A 24961-nucleotide genomic window follows, 5' to 3' on the forward strand; every position below is an offset into this window, starting at 1 on the left:
TTTACAATAGAAAACACCAGAGTTGACGGCTGCGATATAAGTTTGAAAATAACTATCGAGGATTAAAAATATGACTTAAGAATCCCCCTTGGTCGCTCTTTTTTCTTGGACATTTATCAAATTATCCCTATGCTTTTTTGATTTGAAGTGCCTGTGCATAGTTCCAATGATCGTATGATTACAGGTGTCGCAGTAGCTCACTTTTTCGGGTTTTTGGAATCTACACGGCTCCGAGCCAACAGCATCCTGTCGCTCGTTGGATTGTTCCAAGGAATCTTCTCTTTCCTCTTTAATTGCTTTTGATTTTGTATAATTTCGCTTGTGCTTAATAGTCTGGAGATGCTGATTGATATCGCCTTTGAGTGTGACACCACACGGCGCACAGTGAACTGGAACATTTGGTTTCCGGATTTTGAAAGACTTCATCTCTAAGGTTTCGCCCCGGTCCTTGGCTTCTTGGGCCAACTGATCCAGGTGTCTCTGGCTCTGGCAGTGGCGCCTATAATTGCTCTTATCCTTGATGGTGAGATCACAGACCTTGCAGTGGATTTTCTTAGACATTAGATGGACCGCTTTTCGGTGGACTTGCATCAAGCCCTGACTGTAGAATGCCAATCCACACATTTCGCACGAAAAATCACGCCGGTGTAAATGCTTTTTATTCATGTGCACTTTCAGAAGGAAGTTGTTGCCAACCTCTTGCGAGCAGATGCTGCACACCGGCTTGGGCTGCTTTCTGTTCACCTTCGGGGGTCCACGCTGCAGGCGCAGCTGCTCTCGATGTTTCTTAATGGCCTCACGGCACTCCTTGGCAGAGTGGGCGCAGCAACATCGACTCACTGTGGGCTTCCGACATATCAGACATGGCTTCCTTCGCTGATGCAGGCGGTGCACATGGGCTTTCAGAGCAGACCATATTTGGAATCTCCAGCGGCAGCTGCGACACTTGAACGGCCGGTATCGCAGACGACAGGCCACACGAGCTCTTTTCTGATGCTTCAGAAGACAGAGACGCGTACGGAATGACCGCCTACAAGTGGGGCACGATCTCATGGTATCCTTGTTCAGTTTTTGATGACGGCGCATGTGCAGCTGATGGCTGAAAGGAAATTGATACTCGTATTTACATCGCGGACATTTGCTAAGAGGGCAACGTTTACGTCTCAAAGACCCCATTCTCAGTTCCTTTACAAAATCGAGGTGGACGCCCTGCGGCATGCTAATAGTCATCTCCTGGATCCTAGGAGGCGCCTGGTTCGATTGCCCTTCCTGTTGTCTTTGGTCCTCCAGCAGCTGTTTGTAGGTTTCGTTCTCCATTAGCTGTTCGAAGCCGCCTCGCCTCACGCTCCTCCTAAGGTGGGAGCAGATCATGTGTTGAAGGTAGAAGCTCCGATAGCAGATCCGACAGTGCCAGTTGTCGCCCATATTGTGCTCACGCTGATGCGCCTCCACCTGTTTAAGGGTTCGCCAGGGCCATTTCTCACAATCTAGGCAGCCGCAACGCAGTCCTGGATAGAATGGGGCTACTGCCTTTGGTCGGAGCGCTGCATGGGCCTCGGTGCCAGCAAGAAGGCCCACCGCGCGTCGATAGCCAGTTGTAATGGTGTCCATAATTCCCTCTAGCTTCCCAAGATCAACCTGTCTCCGCTTCGATGTAAAGGCATCACCAATCGCGTGATAATCCCCATGAAGATTGGCCTTGTAGAAATTATTGGTCCAGAAATTGTCGCGCGCCTGTGCCGACTGTAGCAACAGCATCATGTCCGCTGTGCTGAAGAGCATCATTTTCTGGACATCGCCAGCAGTGGAGGAGGGAGCAACAGGTTCTCCATTGAAGGCAACGTACTTTTGTATGAGTCCCCGACAGCATTTACAATTGCAGTCACAGCAGCTGGGACAGGGCGTTGCATTTTTCTCATTTGCCAAGGCTGGCAAGCCAGCGGTGAAGTTTTCAAACGTTATTAACAATTTTCCAGGCCATGACATGTTTGCGGCTGCGCAACGCCATTAGTGTTGGGTCATGAGTGGGGCAGTTGGTCTGTGCCAAGAGCTCTTTATCAACGGGTTTGCTTAATCCAGAGGGGATTAGAGATGCAGATATATACAGAATTCCAGATTTAAAATTTAATATACAAATTTTTGTATGTTTTTTGCAGTGTGACCGCGGATTTATCGATAAAATATACCGTCCGACCCTCAGAAATATACCGAAACATACCGCCTCATTTTCAAAATATACCGTAAATATACTGACGAGTTCTATTTTACATATTCCTCGTTTTTGATATTCCGACGAATATTACTAGCTATATGGAACATTTAGCCATGCCATCACAATTTTATACGATTGATGAATCAATTTTCTATTTAACTGGTGTATTATTAATACTTGCTTTTATTGCATTTTCGTAAAAAGAGGTTTTAGCGAAATAAGTCAAACAAAAAACAAGTAGCGAAATAGGTCAATCAAAACAAACGAAAAAGGAAATTGCTCAATTTTGATATTCCATTGAATAATGCTGACTAACTAAATCTCTCAGCAATGCTCACATAGTTTAATCCCATTGATGAATAAATTTTCTACAAGATTAGATAGTTTTTAATCCTTGCTTTTATTGTATTTATTGTAAAAAAAGATTTAAACGAAAAAGTTCAACAAAAAAAGAGTCGCCATATTGCGTGTAAGCCGTAGTATAGGCCTTTGTATACCCTATTTTGTTCATTTTATATGAAGGTATAAATAGTGATATGAAGATAAAACGTAACTAATTAAGACCTTTTCTCAAATTGTCATTTTCTAGACATATTCATGTATATGATGAGTGTTTTGTATATATATCTCGATCCTGATACCTATTCTTGGTCCCTACAAGACAATAAGCTTTAAAATATCGTTGAAATATTGAAAATAATATTAAATAATATTGAATAATATTAAAATATATAGATAATAAATTGTTTTTGCCTGGGATGACAAACATATTCACAATTCTATAACATCCATTTCCCCCAGGGGATGTGTGCATGGAATGGGATTCATTGTTGTCAACCGGTTATGACGACTAATTCCTGGTTATTCTTTCTTCCGTCGAATATTCCCAGCTATATAGATCTCTCAGTTTAGCCCAGATAATTTTATATGATTGTTGAATCAATTCTTATCAGGATTAATTACTTTTAAGTACTTGCATGTTTTTTGTTTTTACAAAAACACGGCTTCAACAAAAGTGTTCAATAGAAGACAATTTTAGGATCCTTAATATTCGTCCTTGAAGGACATGGGATGTATCAAATGAAAGGCATTGAATCAAAGATCTAGATTATAGAAATGTTTGGTTACACACAACTTCAAAGGTTCAAAGGTTATTCAATTTAACTTTTATTTTTATTATTTGGAATAAAAAATAACAATTTTTTTGTTATTTTTATTGAAAAAAAGAATGTAGTTTTTGGATTTTAGGAGGCGACTGGTTCGATTTCACTTCCTGTTGCCTTTGGCCCTCCAGAAACTCCTAATAGGGTATACATAGCTGTTTTAGGAGCTATCTACATATGTATGTACATCGTTTTAGTCATGAAAACGGCGCAAACTGCCCGACGTGAGGCGTAGAAGAGACCTTTGAACATATTCTGTTCACCTGCTCAAGGTTCAACGTACAGCGAAGCGGCTTTGGCGGAGACATACGGAACGCCGGGAGCATGGTCAACAATATGGTATCCGGAGACCACTGCTGGTCAAGAGTATTTGGATTCGTCCGATGTCGGGCGGAAATTGAGAGAGCTGGAGCGGCTCCACAATGGCATAGAAGGAGGGGCCCGCCCGTCCCTGCGGACCAGAGACTCGCGGCAGTCCCGCAGGAAACTCAAGAACGACTTTTCCTTTGCGGTCTGGTCCAGTGACAAAACAGAAAAACACTTCGCTCGCTTCCCGTTTCTCTCTTCAAATCCAGAGCAAACCTTGATCAATAGACCTCAACTAAATAGTTTATTTTTAATGATCGTTGACCGAAATTGATTAATAATGAGTTCTACACAAATAGTAATGGATATATAAAAAGCTTTAAATTGAACTTGGTCGTCGTGGCTTCATGTACGTGATGTTTTCTACCCCCAATGTTTTGGTGTACCTCCTGGTCATGTCCTATTTCGTCGTAAAGGTAAGGATAAATTAACACGAATGTAAAATATTTGTACAACCAATTACCAACATCTCAAAGATCGCTTGTCGAGTGGAGTTCACGAACATAAAGTGCAATTCTGAGGACAAGGAATTCTCCGATTTTGAATATTGTTATCTGAAATCTGTGAACCGGAGCTACAAATATCTATCGCTGAAAGTCAATCTGTTTCAAGTTCCCGTTACCAATGTCTCGGTATGTTTGTAAAGGTGAGCTCACCGAATTTTAGGTTGTAATTTTGTTGCATTTCAGACGAAAATAGGACTGTACAAGCGATTCAGTGGATATAAACCATTCCTTTACAATTTAACTGTGGATGCCTGCCAATTCCTTAAACATCAAAAAACCTTCCCCATTGTATCATATTTTTATGAGTTAATGAAAGATTTTTCCAATATGAATCATTCATGTCCCTACGATGTAAGTAAAGAGATGATTCTTTGATTATGTAAATATTTATGTATATTTTATAGCATGATCTACTATTGGATAAGCTTACCATCGAGCATGTCAATAACCGATTCTCGAAAACTCTGGACTTTCCCTCGGGCGATTACTTGATCCACTTGCACTTTCTGGCCTACGGCATCAACCGTGCGGTGGTTAAAATATATTTCACCCTTTCGTGAATGCCCATTCTCTAGGAACGAAAGATGTTTATTCAATATGCATTATTATCAATAAATGATCTTATGTTTTGTCAAAACAAAAATCTAAATTAAAATATCATTTAAATGTAGCATTTCTACTATGTTCAGAATGACAACGGTGACAATGGCAAGAAGATAATTGTTTTCCGGTGTCAGCAAAATGGTATTAATGCTATGTAGTTATTTATGCAAAGCTGTTATCCACAGCAAGCCGTTGATCAATAAATGCTATTATAATTATAACGGCGGGGGTTGTGCTCACAGTCTACAGCTTGTTTGGTACATGTAGTTTTGTTCAATTCCATTTTATCCTATTCTTATAGAATATGAGTTAAGTATGTACATTTTAACTAAATAAATCAATGTGAGGAAATATGTTACGGCAACTTGGAAGACACCAAAATTCCTAGTTTATTCGTGTGTAGCGATATCAGAAAAACATATATTTCCCATTATTATTCTCGATATAAAATTTGGTTGCTCTAGCTTTTATAGTCTCTGAGAATTAGGCATGAAAAATAAATGTAATTTTTTTATTTTTATTGAACAAAATATATTTACGCGTTTTTTAAATATTTTTCCACCCTGATCTGCTGTAAAGTCCCATTCAATGTCGAAGTTTATTTGGTACGGGATTTTAATTCAATATTATTTATACTTATTTTCGAATCCCTAACAGCAAGGGACACGTTTTTGTTGATTAAACAACTCTGGTGCCTCTCTCAGTTCCTTCAAGAAATCGAGGTGGACGCCCTAAGGCATCCACGCCCTAAGGTCAAGAGATTGTGGATTTGCGCCCAATGTCGGGAGGAAATTGAGAGAGCTGTAGCGGCTCCGCAATGGTCTAAGGCGGGTCAGCCCGTCACTGCGAACCAGAGCCTCGCGGCAGTCCCGTAGGAAACTCAAGAACATATTTTCCTTTGCTGTCTGGTCCAGTGACAAACAAAACAAAGACTTCGCTCGCTTCTCGTTTCTCTCTTAAAATCCAGAGCAAACTCGTTATCAATAGACCTTAACTAAATAGGTTTTTTTGAATGATCGTTGACCGAAATTGATTAATAATGAGTTCTATAAAAATAGTATTGGATATATGAAAAGCTTTAGATTGAATTTAGTCGTCGTGGCTTCATGTACGTTATGTGTTCTACTCCCAATGTTTTGGTGTACCTCCTGGTCATGTCCTATTTTGTCGTTAAGGTAAGTGTAAAGTGTAAAATATTTGAACAACCAATTACCAACACCTCAAAGATCGCTTGTCGAGTGGAGTTTACGAACATAAAGTGCAATTCTGAGGACAAGGAATTCTCCGATTTTGAATATTGTTATCTGAAATCTGTGAACCGGAGCTACAAATATCTATCGCTGAAAGTCAATCTGTTTCAAGTTCCCGTTACCAAATTCTCGGTATGTATGTAAAGGTGAGCTGAGCGCATTTTGTTGTAATTTTTTTGCATTTCAGACCAAATTTGGACTGTACAAGCGATTCAGTGGATATAAACCTTTCCTTTACAATTTCACTGTGAATGGCTGCAATTTCCTTAAACGTCCAAGATCCTTCCCCGTCGTAAGATATTTTTATGAGATCTTCAAAGATTATTCAAATATGAATCATTCATGTCCCTACGATGTAAGTAAAGAGATGATTCTTTGATGATGTAAATATTTTTGTATATTCTATAGCATGATCTACTAGTGGATAAGCTTTCCATCGAGTGGATCAATAACCGATTCTCAAAAACACTGACCTTTCCCGAGGGCGATTACATGTTCGAGTTGCACTTTCTGGCCTACGGCATCAACCGTGCGGTGGTTAATGTATATTTCACCCTTTCGTGAATGCTCCTTTTTTAAGAATGAAAGAAGTTTATTCAAAATGCATTATGATCAATAAATGTTCTTATTTTTTGTCCAAACAAAATTCATTTGTTACGGAATTCTTTCATCTCTTTATATTGTCTCTATCAATCTTTCGTACTCGGCTTAGCAGCGGCCCCTAGCAGCTCTAAAGCGCTCGGGCTATCCTGCTCTCTCGCTCGCGTCTATGCTTGCTACATAGGGCCCGGCAACTGTGAATTATATACAAACTCTGGACTTTTATTAAATTCAAAACTCGCAACAGTTATTAAAAACGCTTAATAGCTTCACAGTAGAATTTCTAATATGTTTAGAATGTTAATGGATAATGGCAAGAGGATATTTATTTTCCGGTTTCAGCAAAATGGTATTAAAGCTATGATTAAGCCGTTGATCAGTAGACCACGACTAAATGTTATTATAATTCTATTGGAATATTTTGTCAAATATAACAGTCACGTGTGGAGCTGGCGGGGATTGTGCTCATAGTCTACAGCTTGTTTGGTATATGTAATTTTGTTCAATTCCATTTTATCCTATTCTTATAGAATATATATATAATTCAATGTGAGGAAATATGTTACGGCATTTTGAGTATCGGGTATAAAAACGGATTTACATTTCTAATTTTTATTATTTAAATTGTATTCTTAAATATGAAGAAAATTCAATTTCGGGGGTGGCTCGCTCTCTGCTGCATTTGGCCACCGCAGAAAACCACCTGTATATTTCACCTAATATCAATGCATATTTTCATTATATTTAAGAATTTAAATGTAAATTAGTTTTTTTTTTGTTAAAAGGAGTCTACCAATATAATTTTTTACCATAAACAGTCACCCTGCTCTGCTGTAAAGTCCCATTCAATGTCGGAATTTAGTTGGTACGGGATTTTTATTTAATATTGTTTATACTTATTTTCAAATCCCTCACAGCATCTCTCGATTTTTTTTTTGATTCAACAATTTTCATGTATAGAGGAAAAACTTTCGTACAAAGGTGAAAAAGTTCAACCGTATTTGTTTGAGATCTATACAAATTGACCGAAACATGTCGCAAATTAGAAATTTACTCATGTTTGTGCTCTCAATTTTTGGGTATTTTCTGTGAACTCTCTTTTCTAAGCGCTAGCTAAAAGTTTCGTTGGCTTTTAATTATGGAGAAAAGTTTGTTGTGGCTAGAAAATGACGGTAACTTGCAAGAACTTCAGGGTCCAGTCCACTATGAATGGACAGAAGAGAATGCAGAGTGCAAGTATTGGCAGCAAAGGGGCTGGCATAAACTCAGGTGGAAACGATTTTTAATTTCAGATAAACTGGCTGTTGACTATCCAATGGAGCAGTGATAAATGCATTTCCATTCCACCGGCGAGGGTGTAGGCGGGGGCGTTGTCGCCGTCGCCGTCGCCGTCGAGGCGAAGGCGAAGGCGCCATTTTTCAAATTTATTCAAACCGACAAAACGTCACACCAATTGGGATATTCACGGAATAGCCCGCAGTGACCAGTAGTCGATTTAAATTCAAATTTAAATATTTTGGAGCACAAAAGCTCGGGGCAGCACCTGAAGCCATACCACCGACACCTGGCGATTAATTAAAATAACTGTTTATCAACACAAATTAATCATGCTGGAACATGCACCAAGCTCGTGTTACCTCCAAACAAAATGGCGTGCGGCCACGTTCCGGTCACGTTGGACGCGCTGTTCCCCAGCGGCGGCTAAGCGGGAAGACCAATCTTTTTCTTTCGCAGTGTGTGTTCCGCCAAACGTTGAGTTTATGGTTATTGTTTTTTACAGTTCATGAGCTTCGGTGCTTCTGGATATTTGATATGATTTCAGAGAAATTTCGTTTTTAAGAACACCTTTTACAATCTCATCGCGGCGACCCAAAACAGTGGCCGGCAGCGTTAATTTTATCTCAAAACTTTAATGCGCGCGTGTGTGAGCAATTAGGAAAAGGGATGCGTGTATTTTCGGCCTATAGCGAGGGAGAGTAACTTACGATTGCGAGTACATTTGGTGGAACTTTTAAGCGTCTGCACAGGCACTGATTGGACCTGGAGGGGCCTGTGCTCCACTACGTAATACACACACTCCTCACATATTCTCTATTCTGAGCATTCCATCACGATGGAGCCATTAGCTGCATGGGGAATAGAACTCAATGGACGTTGACGCGCGTGTCTTGCCATCTGCATGCTAAATAAGCCAGCCCCAACAACCGAGAGCAACACCAGGCGACAGTTGCAGCAAGAGCAATAGCAACAGCAACAAATGGGTTGTAATTGTCAGCTGAACGGACATGTGAAGGGGGAGTGCCAGAGATGGGAACGATGTGCATTGAGCCACAATTTGAGGCAGTGGCGCGTGTCGCAGGAGACGTAAATAAAGTTAAACGTCAGACCAAGGCATACGAAAGAACGCAAGAAAAAAATATACGAATGTGTGGGCGAATTGTAGTGGACGTGTGGCGGAACAGGAACTAAATACCAGGAAAACCATGCAAATTGGCATTAGAAAAACATTTGAGGGGGAAATAATCGCCTTTTGCCATGTGTTTCGATTGGGAATACGAGTTGGATGATGCTGGAAGAAGACGAGCCACTGCAAATTCAAACACGCTAATGCCTGACACGACTTTGATTGGTCAGACTGTGATTTATGTCTGGGTACACCTATAAATTGGATTTCGTTTCGATTCTGGGGCCTGGGCAATGGCATAATGTTGTCACATGGCCACAAAGTTGCTATCAGCATAGCTGCCAGGAAAAGTGCCTGCATGACACTCGGGATCAGGCCCATCTGAGGAGTGTGTCATCAATTGACAGCTCGGCTCACTGCTCACCTGTCCGTCTCTCCCTGTATGTGTTTTTCCTAACGGGACTCATAATTAGCAGCGCCTGAGCTCATCCCGTTCCGTATCTATCTATCTTTCGGAGCGTGACAATTGACCAGGTCGCGATTTATGGCTCCTGCGCCGGCACGGTAAAGAGTTTAGCTGGCAATGGGGAGTCCTTAAACCAATTTGATTCAACCTCTTCAATCGCCATGTTGCCAATGCAGCAACAATGTAAGAAAATAAATTGAGCACCGCGATTGCCGGCAATCGTCTTTTAACTCGTCTGCGCCAAATTCAATTATTTCTTCCGGCTATTGCCGCCAACAGCCACTAGCGGTAGTAATGATATACATATAAAGTGAATGGCATGGCTGCGAGGACTGGAGCTGAGGTAAAAGCAAACCTGAAATTGCATTTAGGCAGACTGTCGCCAACTGTGAACGCATTTTATACAGCCATTGAGCAAAGGACCAGCAAAGGACCCCCACCTGCAGAGCTGGTCAGGGTGCGCAAGAGGTGTTGCATATCCTAGTACAAGTATGTACATACACAAGCACTAGATTAATGTTAGGACTGTGCCAGAGATTGTCGAGGAAATGGAATGGAATAAATGCGGGCATTAAATGCGGTTTCTTGGACTGACGCAACCCCCAAGGTACTTTCATAGCCAATAAATATTCATAGAAATACCCGTACTTGATTCGTTTTGAACTATGAATATGAACTCTCAAAAAACCGAACTGGTCGTTGCAAGAGTGCATCAAAGTGGTTCAAAAGTCTTTATTGTTCAAAGTCCCAGATATCTCTGGAAGAAAGGGCTGTATTAAGTGCTTCTCTGGCGGATTTTAATATATTAATTTGTGAATACGAGAGCCAGCGAGGAACATTTTAGTAACCTTAAATGCACAACGGGAGCTGCAGCTTGGCCAAGTCTAGTCTCACATATGTATCTCTGGAAGCAACCTTAGGGCTGTGTTAGTTTTTTTTGGACACCCTGGCAGACGAAAGTTCACAGCATGCATCGACTTATGCTGCAATAAAAGACCAGACCAGACCAGACCAGGCCAGGCCAGGCCACAGCAGAACAGAGCAGACGAGGCCAGGGCCCATCCCTCAGGAGTCTGCTGGCAGCTGGATCAGCTGTGAGGGATGTACATACATAATGGAAATCCCTGATTCGTGTTTCTATTCTGACCAGAAGCAAGGACCATGCAGCGCGTTAGCTTCTTTCGTTGCCTTTTTGGGCAACAATTGAAAAACTTGCAAACTGTTTTCCAAATGGCATCCACTCAGACGGCCATGGCGTAGGCGCCTGCGCCGATTCGAGTGGAACGTATTGGGCGATGGCTTGGCCTCTTAAGCGCTGTTCTTGTCTCGGCGCCTCAGTGCGATTTCGGTTCTCAAACCGGACGCTTCTGTCGGCTCCCTCAGCAGTGAACTGGGATAAATATCGACGAATCTTGTCGGCTACAATCCAATTCAATCCCAACGGTCTTCTGAATAATTGAAGCAACGCGTGCTGAACATTATTGTAGAGTGAACTCGATGCAAATTGATTGCTCATACGACGCGTTGGCTGCACAAAGAGCAGGAAAATAGAAATTGTTGCATGCTTCTAGGCGGCGCATTGTTGATTGATATTTTCTGTTACTGTGTGTGTGTGTGATTGAAATTCTTTTTGACTAAAGCCCGCGCGTGAATCGCTTTCTATTTCTATGCAATCGAAAAATCTCCTTTTATGCATAAATGCTCCAAATCTCGCTAATTGCTCAATGGGCTCGGCTCGGCCCGAATCTGGATCTGGATCTGGCTTTTGTGATTCGCATACGGTAAGTGTGTAGAAGGGGAACAATGAACAAACAGGCGATGATCATCGCTAAGTGGCCACATGAATCGAACAGATACCGTGCGACCGTTTTCATAGTTGTCGCAGTTGACTTTTAAGCGGCGCCACATCTTTATTGCCAGGAAACTGGCAGCTGATTGGCAGACTCCACCTGCCACTCCACTCCACTCACCGTACAGTTTATTCAAGAGAAATCACTAAGCAATTTGTGGGGAATCCTTTTCAGACTTCCCCGGCTTCCTTTCTTCGGCTGTCATTGTGCAAGTCTGTTTAATTTCACAATTCATTTCATGTCAATCGAATTGTCCCTGGCTGTGGCTGTGGCTGAGGCTTCCTCTGACAAGTGTCGCTATCTTCGGCACACAAAAGGCACCAGAGAAAAGAACTGGAACGCTCGCTGTCAAGACGCTGGAATTTGATGTATTAACCGTTGCGCTTGTCTGCACTAACTTCAGACTTGGCTTGAAGCCTGAAATCGACCATAAAACTGTGGAATGTGGACGAGCCGCATTAAATTCGCCTATTTGGCTGCCGATAAACCTAATAGTAAACATCTCCTTTTGTTGACTCTATCTGTGGGATTAGGTTGTCTCCTACACGAAGCTTAACAGCTTGGGACTTGGACTAAAGGGAGGACTTGGGAGGAGAAATACTTAAAGCATTCCACACCTTCATCAGCAACCTAAAATGAAATGATTTTGGCAAGGGAATGAAATTATAGGAATGCCATAAACGTGGCTATCTAGCCCATTCAATCGATAAAGAAACGGCATTGAAAGATGATTTAAAAATTACATTTTAAAAAGGCTTCGCTTCTTGTTGTCAAAGTTTTGCGGAATTTCCTTTGCATCATGATTCACGCCTTGTGATTGATTTAGCTCAGAAAGAACGTGATATATTTTTGCTCAAGCTTATCCTTTCGATAAGGGTTCAATCCGTAGCCGACAAATACTTATGCAAATACATCCAACTCTGACCAGCTCGGGTCCTCAGATTTTCCTCCCTGAAACGTGGAGTGTGAACAATTTTGATCATGTGTCGATTAACAATAATCATCTTCAACAAATTGCCTGGCACACCGGACAAGTGAAATATGAGTGTATGTTAATTTATTACTCAGCTACCACTTCGAGAGGGACACTTACGAATGGAATGCTTGAATGGACCGCACACCATGGCGTATACTTAGTCGGTTTCCACGTATACAGCCTATACCGTCTGGCAGCGCCTGCTGCTGCTACTCCAATATGGAATATTCATATCTGGTGATAAACATACATCCAAACATAATCCATTGTGAAGTACTAGCAGTGGCAGTGCTTCAAACAAGTTGCTTACCTAACAAAAAGCAAATGGCAGGCTACGAAGAGGAGACTGTTGGGATACGACGATGGTGAGTGGGAAAAACTTCTCGTGCCCTGATTTGCTCCTTGGGAAAGTTCGCGGCGCAACGCCTACTTTTTTTCTGGCGGCTTTTGGCCGGCTTTACTTTTGCTGACTGCTATTTTATGTTGGCCATTAAAGGAAATTGAATATAATTTTGTTTGCTAAGCTCTTCCATAAACTCCCAAAGGCCAAGTGGCTTGAGCTTCTGTTCTGGTGTTGCTGCATGAATTTCCACGCGGCCCCGGCCCCGCCCTCTCCATTTTCGGTGAGGTTTTTCATATTTTATCAAGTTCAGGGGCGAAAAAAAGGTCGATGGTTAAAGGTTCTAATAGGGATTGACGTTGCTGGGCTGCAGTCGGATTTGGCCCGCTGGCCAGTGCACAAAAGTGATTGAGAAATTGTACACGCAGTGGCAGATATTGGAGCTTAACCTTAGCTCCAGCAACCCCTTGTTGGCTGAGATGACGAAAGAGTGTCCGGAGAGACAGAGGGCGAACATTCACACCCCTCCGTTCGCTTTTCGTGGTCGATCTTTGGGCCATCTCTAGACCATCCTGGGCAGTGTGACAGCCAGTCTACGAGTATATGAAATTGTTTGTGCTGGCTCGACTCCAGTCAATATTGCGGCCATTTGGCCAGAGAAAGCCAGAGCCTGGCCAAGTAAGTCCCAGCTTGTGCCATCTTGGACCACTTGCTCACCGATTTCATTATTTATTCAAGTTCGTAAAAGCAAACTTGCATATTGCCACTTCCCTCCCCACCTTTCGGGGAGGGGAATCACCAAATAATAAATTGTTTCTGCGGTTGTTTCCCCCCATCTCCATCTCCAGGCCTATTCCTTTGTTTGTTTGCTCTCAGTCCTTGAGATAGGCCAACCCCACCCATAGCCACACGCCCGTCTCCTTCTGCTGTTTGTTTATCCTTGGGCCTTCCGCATTTGCCTCTGCCATTCAAAGAGTTATCCTTGCAGATTTGCAATCGGATGGAAAAACATTGTTTTCATTTAATTTAAATGTTGATGTATCGTTCTGGAACAGAAGCGGTGGCTGGCTCGTTTGTAAGGGTATTTGTCGGGGCATCTTATAATTTGTTGAACTTTTATTAGATAGCTTATACATTCTGACTACTATTGAGAAATTTCGATAGGCCTTCAAGCGAACAATATGCGAACATCTCTGGTAAGTCTCGTCTGAAAAACAATGATAGAGTGCCTGTTAATTTAGCAATCGTTAAGAAAACCTTCTCATTTTCTGACATTGATACCTGGAATATATATATTTTGGCTTTGGCTCTTGAGTAGTATTCCCCGGTGACTTCCCTGTGCTGTCAAGCTGCGCTGGATTTTTTGGCATGCCTGAGAGATAAAAATAGAGGTAGAAAGAAGGAGCGGCTTAAGTAAATGATTCTTTTGATTTCCGTTGCCAGGTGTCTGCGTCTATATTTCATCCGATGTGCACCCGCCATCAATCAATTTCTCAGATAATTCACCCGCACCCGCACCCGGACATCGCATCGCCTCGCTGTTATTCGATGGCAGAAAGCCATCTAAATGTGGTTGTCAACGGGGTCAGTGGCATGCCCTCGCTTAAACAAATAAATTGTGGTATATTTTTTCAAGGGAAAACAAAAAAACAGCTCACATAATTAGGACAGACCCCAGTTTGTATTGACATTTCCGAGCGGATGAACAAAAAAGAAGCTGAAGTAAGAGGAAAAAAAACGATGTTCTGTCTACCCGCACCCGATGATGGATTGTGTGTTGATAGACGAAAATTTAACTGCTGAAAGAGGGACACTTACCTGAACCCGAGGGCCGTCCTCACAATACAATGATGTGGTTGGAAGAGGTCTAGGGAGCTATGGGTTCACAGAGCATTACTTATACGACATGGGGACATGGAGAGAACATTGCGGTTAGATCTTATAGGCACTTCCGGCTTGATACACGCATGAATGTTAATGTTGATTGTTCCCAACTTTTTGACTCGTGACGGCTGTAAGGGCCCCACCAGCCAGGCGGTGTAATGTCCTAGAAATTATGCCAAAGACCCCCCCGAAGGGCTCCTGAAATATTTTGCTTGTTGCCTGTCTATAACCAGGCCAAAGAACCGGGGCACACAGATCCGTCTCTTTGGCTGTCTGGCTCTGGGCTGTGCAGCAGAATTTTCATAGCAGTTTACGAGCAGAATTTACGAAAGATAAATTTGCACCGAACTCCACTTGACTTGGAAGTTGGGCCATTTAGATAGAAGGAGATTTGAGGCGGCATGTGGCAAACTTTGAAGTAGTTCCCATCTCAAAAGGGTTACTGGGCCAATCCAGAGCTGTGCCAGAGCCGCTGGCCATTTGCTTAAAATCAAATTAAGTAAACGAAAACCAGTATCTGAATGTCAGCCCAGGGCCAACACGCTTATGTCAGTAATTTGAAATCAGTAATTTGACTTGCGACTCCCAATTATCGCCCTGCCTCGAGTTAAAGTTTTCCTGGGCTGTTGCTGTTGCTGACTTATTGCGCTTCCAAGACACCCAACTACACGTGTTCATGAACTTCAGCTAGTATGTGTGGCTAGTAACTGTGGGTTCGTTCGGTTCCCTTCCGTGCGCCTGACATCTGCGGCTTTCACAATTTTTCCGTGCCTTCATCGTCGTTGTTGCGTTGACGACATCCGGAGACATTTCTTTTCACTGCGTCTGCTCTGCCTTTCACAGGCATTTCACTCGTCTCCGCCGCACCAGATGGCACGTCAAAGCGGCACTGGCACTCACACTGGCACTGTGGGCGCATTGCATTTTAAAAGTAAATATACACATTCATACGTACATATGTTTGCTTTCAATTATATAGAGCCATAAATTTAATTAAATTCTCTTCTCATTCTTATTTCTGGTGCATCTGATTTTGTTCTTTAAATGGTGCCTTTAAGGTGGTTAAGAACTACCTATCCACAGGCCCTTTCTCCCAAAGGTATGTAAAAACAAATGACCAATTTGTACAGTCGTCTAATGGAAATCGGCAGGCTTCCCATCCCATCTGTAGGTATTGTATTCCTGGGATATGAGCTGAGTGTGGCGTGCCAGTTGGTGGTATATTTTGACCCATAGTGCAGAATGGGATGACAGTCAACCATTGTGATGTCAGTTTTTGCAACGCTTGGCTGCCCCTGTCCCTGTCCCTGTTCCGCCTTCTACCCCCACAGCCTTCGGGTATCCTAATGTCTATTTGGTTTCTTGGCACGACATGCCTTACGTCTTCTGATGAAAAACTTATCATAAAACTTTGGTAAAACTGCAAAGTTGTCAAGGTTTTTGTCATTTGCCTGTCTCTCCCTTCTGTATCTCTCTTCGAGCAGGGGTTGGCCAAAATAAATAATTATAAATAACTTAAAAGCAGGAAAATGGCAAACAACAAGCCGAAAAATCCAGCAAAAACAAATAAATAAATTCAAACCAATCCGAAGCAGAAAGTTGCTGCCCGTCAAAGTATGCAATGAAGAACACGCGATTACCGACCGCCTCCTTATGGCCTCCGATATCCGATATCCGATATGATGTTTAATTTTGTATGCTTTAATTGGCACTATAAACAGCTAATAAAATCGGCAGTTCACGGAGAAAGACATTCCACTTCAAATGGCCAATCGATGTCTGAAGAGCCATGGCCACTCCAAGCAGCAATAAAAACAGTTCGAATATACATATATATAGTACATACATGTGCATATGTACCCGAGAATATCTATCCATATACATATATACGTATGGAGGTATAGTACTTGCTCATTGTATGTCGTATTATTTGTTTGCTTTCGCTGGTGCTGCCATTGACAGACTGCCATAAATATGAAACACACACAAAACGGCAGGCCAAAAACTATGTACATACAAACACACTCGAATACGAGGGGTACCGAAGGAATACATGAGTTGACATCACATCCAGGCTTCGAATCGTCGACTCGACCATCGACATAACAAACTGTTCAGGTACACGATACAGTCTGTCCCTCGTCAAGGCAACGTTTGATGGAATGTCTGTCTCTCCAACGTCTCCCCGGCTCATAACTTTTCCGCTTCGATTCATAGCGAGTGATGGCTTCAACTTGTTGTCCCATGAAATACTGATATAATTAATTAGCCATCATTAAGAACAAAAATTGAGCTGAAGTTTGAGCTTCGCTTTTACATCAATTAAAAAACCATAATACTTATAGCTATATATATTGAATGCAGTATTTACAGCTCTATACATACCGAAACAAAACGTTTAAATTTAAAAATTTACATTTCGATTTAAGAATACATGTATACCCCCTGCCAATAATGTGTATTTGATCATCATACAAATTTCATATCTGAAATAAATATTTTTAATTTCGATTAAATTTATTTCCTAAAAATTCAATATATTATATTTATATTAAAGTTTTTTTAATAGCTACATTTATTTTTGAATCAAAGTGAATTTTGTTTCATATCCCATGCTTTTATTTTAAAAAAGAAATATTTTATTTTAATATTGTTGTGCTTTTTTTTACTATGCCACTTTTCTCTGAGTGTAGCAGTGGCCACGTGTGTGCTTCCCACCTTTTTATTTTTATTTTATTATTCCCCAATTTATATGTAAATGTTTGACAATTGCAGAGCGATTAGAGTTAGCTAAGACTCGCTTAAGTTGGCTTCCAGAACAATTCAAGGTGGCATTTAGGCACCCATTTCCGTGCTAGATACAGGTTCGGGGAATTCGGGGCATTCGGTTCACATTTGTGGGCTGTAAACTTTGGCTGTAAATTTTTACAACCTTCAGTCTGAGGCGAGAAGGATCTGCGGCTGCCACTTGCCACCTGCCCCAGGATGCATCCCGTGGCAGACATTCGGCGAGTGGCTCAAAAAAAAATCCACCTAAATGCCATTCATGCTAAATTGCGGGCCATCTGTTCGGACAGCAGAAGAATGCGGTCTAATTTATTTAAATAATTTAAAATTTAGGCGACCCCGCGCCCCAAGAATAAACAAAACGAAATAATAGCAGCTGTGTCTAGTCAAGTCATTGCCTTAAGATAAGAACAGGGCCCTCCAGACAAAGGGACCCGGGGCCAACAAAAGGCCAAAAGTTAATGTGTGCCTAAGTAGCAGCCACATGGACGACCCCTGGCACGGCTCCCACCCGTTGAGGGGAAGCCGCAGGCGTCCAAATGGCCCACATCCGCCAAGTGCCGACTACCGACTACCGACTGCCGACTGCCGACTGCCGGATCCTATCTCCTGTCGTCTCCTGCCTGGGTCCGGCCCTGTGCCGACCCTGTCCCATTCCGTCACTTCCCGGATCGGTTGCTTTGTCTGCGGCCACTGTGTTGATTACTTTGGGGAAATGTGCGTTAAAGGTAAACGGTGTGTACCTGTGCTGTCATTTTCTGTTTGCCTCGACGTCTGATTTATATTCCCGTCCGGCCCGAGAGGCTTGCTCGGGCTCTGGGTCTGGCTCTGGCTCTGGCTCTGGCTCTGTCGTGATTCCTCCTCTTCAGTAAACTGTTTTCTATGATTTTCCGTTGTTATTACGTGGCCATAAATCATCGCATCCATTCAATATTAAACGTAAATTATAATAAACCAGCATGGACGGGGTTTTACCGAAAGTGGGGACTCCCAGACGATTCTTAAATATATATTTAAATATACTGTATCCAATGTTTAAAGCTTGTTCTTTTCGCAAGCCCGATGAGAGCTCTCAACAAGTTATTTTACCGCAATAAATACCTTCATACTTAATGATTAATTCCATTAAAAATGCATCTTTGACACAACAATCACGTTCAAGAGGCCACTTTCCCGGACCCTAATGGCTAATGGATACTGAACAAGCCTTTATTGATTAATTATTTATTATTTATCAAGGGTCAATGGCGCCAATACCCCGCAAAGGGAGCAGGAAAAGAGACTGTCTCTGTCCTACAAAGGTTTTCAATCAATTTAAATATTTTATAAATTGGGAAACGTACGATTTTGATAAGGAATCAAAAGAAATGTATTCGGTTTCCCTTTGAAGTCATATATTTTGCACATTATTTAAATATTTATCAGTCTATAATAAATAAATATCTGGCACCAGAGCCACCAGGGTTACGCAATCAATGAAATTTGTGAAACTGTGGAAATTATGGCTTTTAATTTCATTCCCGATTCGCTCAGTGCTAAATCACGGACTCTTTCGGACAAATGAATTGAAATTAAATTCAATAATGGTCGTGGCGGGACTCGTTCCGTTTCGGATCGATGGCTGTGTATATCAATTAACCATACGTGCTGTTGACGCGGCCATAATGTCCCATTATGTTTGACTTGCGCTGGAAAACAATGAAATTAAGCTGATACCGAAAGCGGACAGCAGAAAGCGGCTGTGCGGACTGAGGAACGGGGAGGCAGACAGCCAGGCAGGCACTCAAGCGACCACTTCAGCGGACAGCTCAAAGAGCTCACTGATGCTTCGCCTGTCTGCTGTGTGTGGATGTCCAAGTTTCGCCATTAAAAACGCATTAACATGGCACAATGGCTTGACAAATAACTCGAAATGCATTGCCTTTTCGCACGGGCGTTGCGCATACGCGCTGCTGTGCTCATGACAGAGAAAGCGAGTGTCTGTTCTGTTTGAAATGCCTTTTATCAGTGCAATTACGCACCCATGCTGCTTATAGAACAGAACAGAGGAGAACAGACCAAAGCAGGCCACATCCATCCCATTAAGGGCTGCCATCTTCATTAAGCTGACATCTGTGCAGGTGACGGCTCCTGCGGCGTTGCAAGACGACGACGACGCCAAGGACCCAAAAATAGAACTGCTTTCAGGTGTGTCCGCGTGCAGGCCAATGACGAACGATTCGCCCCAAATATCTACTTGATTTATTGGTTATATCCTTCGTCTTGGGTCTGTTTTCGGGGAGAGCACTCTGTATCGTTTGTTAACTCGAAGGACCGGCTGCCATATCTGCTTATCCGCACAGCAGGCTCTCAGTCCTTCTCCTGCCCAAAGCCGTTGTTTCCTTGCTACAAATTACTTTAATACTTTGCGCCCGCTGTTACGCGGAAGTGTTGTACAGCACGCACCCACAGGAGACACATTCCCATTTCCCGGAATGTGGAACTTTTTCTTTCAATCATAAAATCACAACTTTTTACCCTTTATGGTATAATCAGTGCACACGAGCCAGAGCCAGAGCCCGACCGGGAGTGTGTGGAGTACGGCTGGAGTACGAGGCAACAGCAACAGCAACAGCCCCTCCGGCTGCAATTTTCTTGTCTTTTATCTTTTATAGTTCTGGCAGTTGCGAGCTGCAGGATAGAGATGCGAAGGCAGCTTTAGCAGTGGTACTGGCATATTCATGGTTTCGACCAAATTAAATAACCGATATTTGATGGATATCCACTTTGGGGATTCATTGGAGTATTAGCCTATGATAGGTCTATAATTTTGGTGACCTTTTGCCCCATATACAACTTCGTCCTTGGCTGTCATCTGTCAGAATTTTCATTCCTGTCACGTTGCCATCTCTGTTGGTGTTATGATCGCCTAAGGCCAACTACCAACTGCGATTTCATTTGGCACTTAAGCTGGGACTGGGACTGATTTTTATTATAAAAGGGTTGCGTTGTAGCTGCAGCTCTACTCCTGCCCCAAGCACACATATACGCACACATCATAGCCTCGTAAAGCGACAGAGTCGGCGGCAGGCGGCAGGCGGCAGGCGGCAGGCGGCATTAAATGGTATATAGTTTTATTGCTAATTCAAAGCTAACCGAAGATATTGTCATAGATTTTGTGCCAGATACTGCTGCGCTGGAACATGGAGCTGGCCTGGCCCTCCTGCACGTACAGCTGATACCGCTTGAGGGTGCCCGGGTCGGCGGGTCCCCAGTTGGGCAGTGGCTCAAAGGCTTTGCGGATGCGGGCCCAGAGGCTGAGATTAGACGGCTGCCGCCGAACAGCGGGTATGGCCCAAAACAGCACTTGGCCCACGCCGAAGGCGCTCAGGCACCAGCCAAAGACTGTAAATGGATTCGATTAGCTGGGAAGGGCATGTGAAGAAAGTAATCTTAGGTACCGTAAACACCGGATTGATAGGTGTAATCCTTGTACTTTAGGGGCTCGTATTGAACCAGCGTGTAGATGAGAATGGTAAACATTAAGAGCGGCGTGATGACTCCCCAGCAAAGGCGGTAGTACAAGGAGGTCTTGATGCCCAGCATGAACTGCACATCGCGGCAGAGCCGCTTCACTCCGTAGATCCAGCCGATGGCGACCAGCTCGAAGATGGCCAGCACCAGAGCCACGAACGTGGCACCATAGAAGTCCAACAGGTTGAGGACGAACTGTCCGCCGGGTGTGATGTAGAGCAGACCCAGCAGATAGCCAATAACGGCAATGGCCACCACAATCATCCAGTTCTTGATGTGGCCAAACTGATCCTTGATCACCGTCGTGAGACAGGAGGCCATCCCCACATTGCTGCCGATGCCGAGCACAAAGAGCATGAGGAAGAACAGCACCGAGAAGAGCTGGGGCAGCACCTTGAACTTGGCTATCGCATCGGGGTACGAGATGAAGGCCAGCCCCGGCCCCCCATTCACCACGCTCGCAATGTCTGTCGTGTTGTTCTCGTAGGCCAGGTTGCCAAGGATCCCAAAGATAATGACACCCGACAGCAGCGACGTGAAGGTGTCCAAGGTGGTGACAATGTTTGCGTCCCTGCAGGTGAAATGATAAGCCCTGCGTTCCAGGATGTTGTTGCTGTGTCCGCACTCACCTGTAAATGTTTTGGCCGAAGCGATTGTACGAGGAATACATAATAATGTTGCCAAAGCAAATGGCCAGAGAGAAGAAGACCTGCGTGACGGCTGCGTACCACACCTGCGCCTCGAGGAGCTTGTGCCACTGCGGCCGCAGGAAGTAGAGCACTCCGTCGAAGGCGCCTGGCAGGGTGAGGGCGCGCACCAGCAATATGAGCATCACCACGTAGGGGAAGAGTGCGAGGAAATAGGAGGCCTTGCCGGAGCTCTTTACACCCTTGAACATGATGCCGGCTATAATCACCCAGGCAATGGCCAGAGCCAAAGCCAGGCTCCAGCTGGGATAGCCAATGCCGTCATCGATGCTCGCTTTTTCGCGCAGAATGATATTCCTGCCGGAAAAATGATGAATAGGAGGGTCACTCTCGTGCACAGAGGCAGAGGTAACTCACGTAAAATAAAACTCCGCCGAGGTGGTCCGAACAGTGTCCTGAGCCGCGTGGGTGAGGCTCGCTTCCTGCGGGCCCGAGTCCAGACAATTCGCACCCCATTCTGGCCGGCAATAGCTCCACGGCAGCGTGGGGTAAAACGAGTCCACAAAGTAGCGCAGCGTGAGAGCCATTAGTGTGGCATAGTAGGTGGTCACAATTCCCGTGGCCAGCACTTGTCCGTAGCCTATGCCTGAAACGATAGATAGGATTAGAGATTCTTTTGCTACCAGGAATGGTGGATGGTGGATGGTGGATTAATTGAATTCACATTACCCTAAAGCTGATCAATTTCTCATCGATAGCGATAATTCCACTCTGTTCTTCGTTGAATTGAAGTCAATAGGGACTCACACTCACCTCTCATAATTGGTGAAAAGTCGTACACTTTAACGCTGCCGCGACTGGAGAACTGTCCCAGCAGCATCTCCATATAGTAAACCGGCTTGCCCACCAATATGAGCACAATCAGATATGGAATGACAAAGGCGCCACCGCCGTTCTCCAGGGCAGTGAAAGGGAATCGCCATACGTTGCCCAGACCCACGCTCAGGGCTATGCAGGACATGAGGAACTCAATATCATTGTTCCAGCTGGCGCGCTGTTTCCCCTGCTGGCCCGCACCCGCTTCCGCCTCGGGCTGGTTGTCTGCAGCTCCTGCTCCTGCTCCTGCTCCTGCTCCTGCCGCTGGCGCAACTGGATCTGGCTTGCTGCCATTTGTGAGATCTTTCGTTTTGTACGCCCCAGGTATAGATATGGTCGAGGCATTCAGTGAGCCAACGAATGACTGGTTGATGAAGCCATTATTATTGTTGTTGTTGTTGTTTCTGCTCTCCATGGCAGCTGCAAATCAATCAAAAATGCGGTTGCACTAACCTTCAACAAGCCGCAGGTGACTGACAAGGCTTCAGATTAAGGTTAGCACGATTGGTGGTCAAGTTTTGTGGCTTACTTCCCAATTATGCCGTTGATGGAAAAAAGTGCGGTGCCAAGTGCCAGCCCGCCCGTGCGATTACCGGTTCAGTGGGACATAGCCAAGCCAGCCGCAGCTCCACGGGCTCGGGAAGTCACTGACCCACTGACTTAGACACTTACGTAATGCACGTAAAGAAACAATACAATGGAGAGGTGCCGCCGCACCACTGAGTCAGCGAAAACTGCATCGAACTGGTAAATGCAACGTGGACACCCCGTCGTGGCCAGAAACCAGTTTCTTGGCCCATTCAGGGAAAGGTCTCGTCTCTATTGTCTGCCTGACGTTTTGCTTAAGGCCCTCTGGTATTTTGACTCTGTCCATGCCAACCCATTGATTTGTATGCCTGTGCCTAGGTGCATATTTGTTCATCTGTAGCCAAGATCGTATCGCAAAAAAACTTAAGGCCATATTTTCCGATATATGGACATTTGCGAGGCTTTGAAGACTTCAAATGGTAGTGCTAGAGAAAGCAGGAAAACTGAGAGCTCGCTGAAGACCTCGGACTACCCGATAAGGCTATTCGATTCGTGTACTATTCGATTTGATTAATCATTGCTAATAATACCTGGTATATGAAGCTGATTAGTTATTACAACTCCATTGAAAACCAGTCGTCGCGGCAGTACAAGATACTTGGCCTTGCTGGCATTGTAAAACAGGAAAAATGAATAGGAAATTGTTTATGGTCTCGTTTTTATAGACCGTTTCTGTAGTTCACTGATATCGAAGTAATGTGTGTCGTGTCACTTATCAAAATGTATGCCAGAAGCTGAAAGATTTCCCCATCCCACCACATACCCGTACAGGAATTCCTAGAGATAATTCCGTGTGTATAAGAAATGCCTCGTGTCATTGTAAGATAAGATCCAACAGATATGCGATCATTGAAGTCTTTTGTACGACAGGTGTCAAAAAAGTAACAATCTAGGGCATCTGCCCATCATTACTTATTTATTCATGCTAAATATTTATGGAGAGGGTATTCAGCCGTCGTCACTGGCACACTTTCGGAGCTCTCATGGCTCTGTCGCATGTTGCGCATGCGCAGCTGCCTCAATGTTGCCTGATTGTTCTCGTAACTATTGGAAAGTGAAGGTGTATCTGCTGTTGTTGCAACAAAGCGTTGCCTGAAAATGTCAGAGCAACGTGCAGCCTGCAATTTTACGCGCTTCGCCAACTTGGGCCCAGACAAAAAGACCCGATAGCGCACATTCTCCACCTCTTTGTGTGGCATTGGAGGTGCTATAAAGCCTGGCTGCCAGCACCAGGCGTGCTAAATGAGTTTTGATTATTTTATATTGGCAAGAGTCAATTATTTAATTGCGCCCGGAGCCCGCTTGCAGTTTCCTTTGTTCTAGTGCAGTCTTTTTATTGCTCAAAAACGTGTCACAGATGATAAAATATTTCACGCTAGTTATTCGACAGAAGATGAAAGTTTCCTTTCTTTGCTTTCGGTGTTATCTTGCAGACAAAGAACCGCCTAATTATACTTCCTAACCTTTTACGGCATCCATAAAGATATCAAGAGTATAAGTTCCATCAGTCTCGCTGCTCGTTGCGAAAAGTACAGGTGCCGATTTTACCTGTTATTTTGACAATTAAATAGATAAGCTAATATATTCTCTCATCTATCTCCATAGATGCAAATCTATGAATACTATGGACGATTAGCCAGCTGTGGCTGTAAAAACCCATTAAATATGATTGTAGCCCGATCATAAATTATGTTTAGGCTTTGCGCACGCGATCTGTTTTACGTTTTGTTTATCTGTGGGATTACAGTGTCGTCAGCACATGGGAACTTTGTTAAGCTTAATTCTAGTTGTTGTTATTACATTATTATTTTGTTCACTTTCTGCCGATCACTCTATCTCGTTGCTCAGGACTGTGACCGCAGCGTTTAATGGGCAGTTCTCATTTTCAGATACACTTGTGTGCTATTGCAATAATTGTATTCGTGTATTC

General features: G+C 43.6%; 6 protein-coding genes across 7 annotated transcripts in view; 3 read left to right on the top strand and 3 right to left on the bottom strand.

Annotated features, from left to right (window-relative positions):
• Nucleotides 1-75: 75 nt before the first annotated feature.
• On the bottom strand, nt 76-1053 carry LOC117185897 (telomere zinc finger-associated protein-like). Its single transcript, XM_033390669.1, has one exon. It carries the CDS (start codon nt 1051-1053, stop codon nt 76-78), a length of 978 nt encoding a protein of 325 aa, XP_033246560.1.
• On the bottom strand, nt 972-2157 carry LOC108160434. Its single transcript, XM_017294442.2, has 2 exons — nt 1161-2157; nt 972-1099 (listed from the first exon to the last, which is right to left on the bottom strand). The coding sequence occupies exons 1-2, from the start codon at nt 1984-1986 to the stop codon at nt 1065-1067; spliced, it is 861 nt and encodes a 286-aa protein (XP_017149931.1). The 5' UTR covers nt 1987-2157; the 3' UTR covers nt 972-1064.
• A 2024-nt stretch (nt 2158-4181) lies between these two features.
• Nucleotides 4182-4807, top strand: LOC117185879 (the record flags this gene model as incomplete). Its single annotated transcript, XM_033390670.1, has 3 exons — nt 4182-4373; nt 4431-4598; nt 4652-4807. Coding segments are annotated over 3 exons (516 nt in total), but the record flags the coding sequence as incomplete, so codon positions are not given.
• Nucleotides 4808-5948: 1141 nt separating this feature from the next.
• On the top strand, nt 5949-6664 carry LOC108158063. The gene is made up of 4 exons (XM_017290212.2): nt 5949-6025; nt 6077-6232; nt 6288-6455; nt 6509-6664. Exons 1-4 carry the CDS (start codon nt 5957-5959, stop codon nt 6662-6664), a joined length of 549 nt encoding a protein of 182 aa, XP_017145701.1. The 5' UTR covers nt 5949-5956.
• Nucleotides 6665-10922: 4258 nt separating this feature from the next.
• LOC108160500 overlaps nt 10923-24961 on the top strand; it is a 40123-nt gene continuing 26084 nt past the window's right edge. The window contains exon 1 of the mRNA XM_033391398.1: nt 10923-11351. The gene's annotated coding sequence lies outside the window, so the exon portion shown is untranslated. The remainder of the gene's footprint in view (nt 11352-24961) is intronic.
• LOC108160501 (sodium-dependent nutrient amino acid transporter 1) lies at nt 20352-24921 on the bottom strand. Of its 2 annotated transcripts, none has more exons than XM_017294539.2 (6): nt 24832-24921; nt 22381-22863; nt 21985-22213; nt 21550-21924; nt 20848-21491; nt 20352-20791 (listed from the first exon to the last, which is right to left on the bottom strand). In XM_017294539.2, the coding sequence occupies exons 2-6, from the start codon at nt 22856-22858 to the stop codon at nt 20538-20540; spliced, it is 1980 nt and encodes a 659-aa protein (XP_017150028.1). In that variant the 5' UTR covers nt 22859-22863; nt 24832-24921; the 3' UTR covers nt 20352-20537. The 2 variants fall into 2 exon arrangements, with proteins under 2 accessions (XP_017150028.1, XP_033247290.1); XM_033391399.1 differs by lacking the exon at nt 24832-24921 and adding an exon at nt 24495-24650.

Source organism: Drosophila miranda, chromosome 3, assembly GCF_003369915.1.
Source record: "Drosophila miranda strain MSH22 chromosome 3, D.miranda_PacBio2.1, whole genome shotgun sequence".
Classification (NCBI taxonomy): Eukaryota; Metazoa; Arthropoda; class Insecta; order Diptera; family Drosophilidae; genus Drosophila; species Drosophila miranda.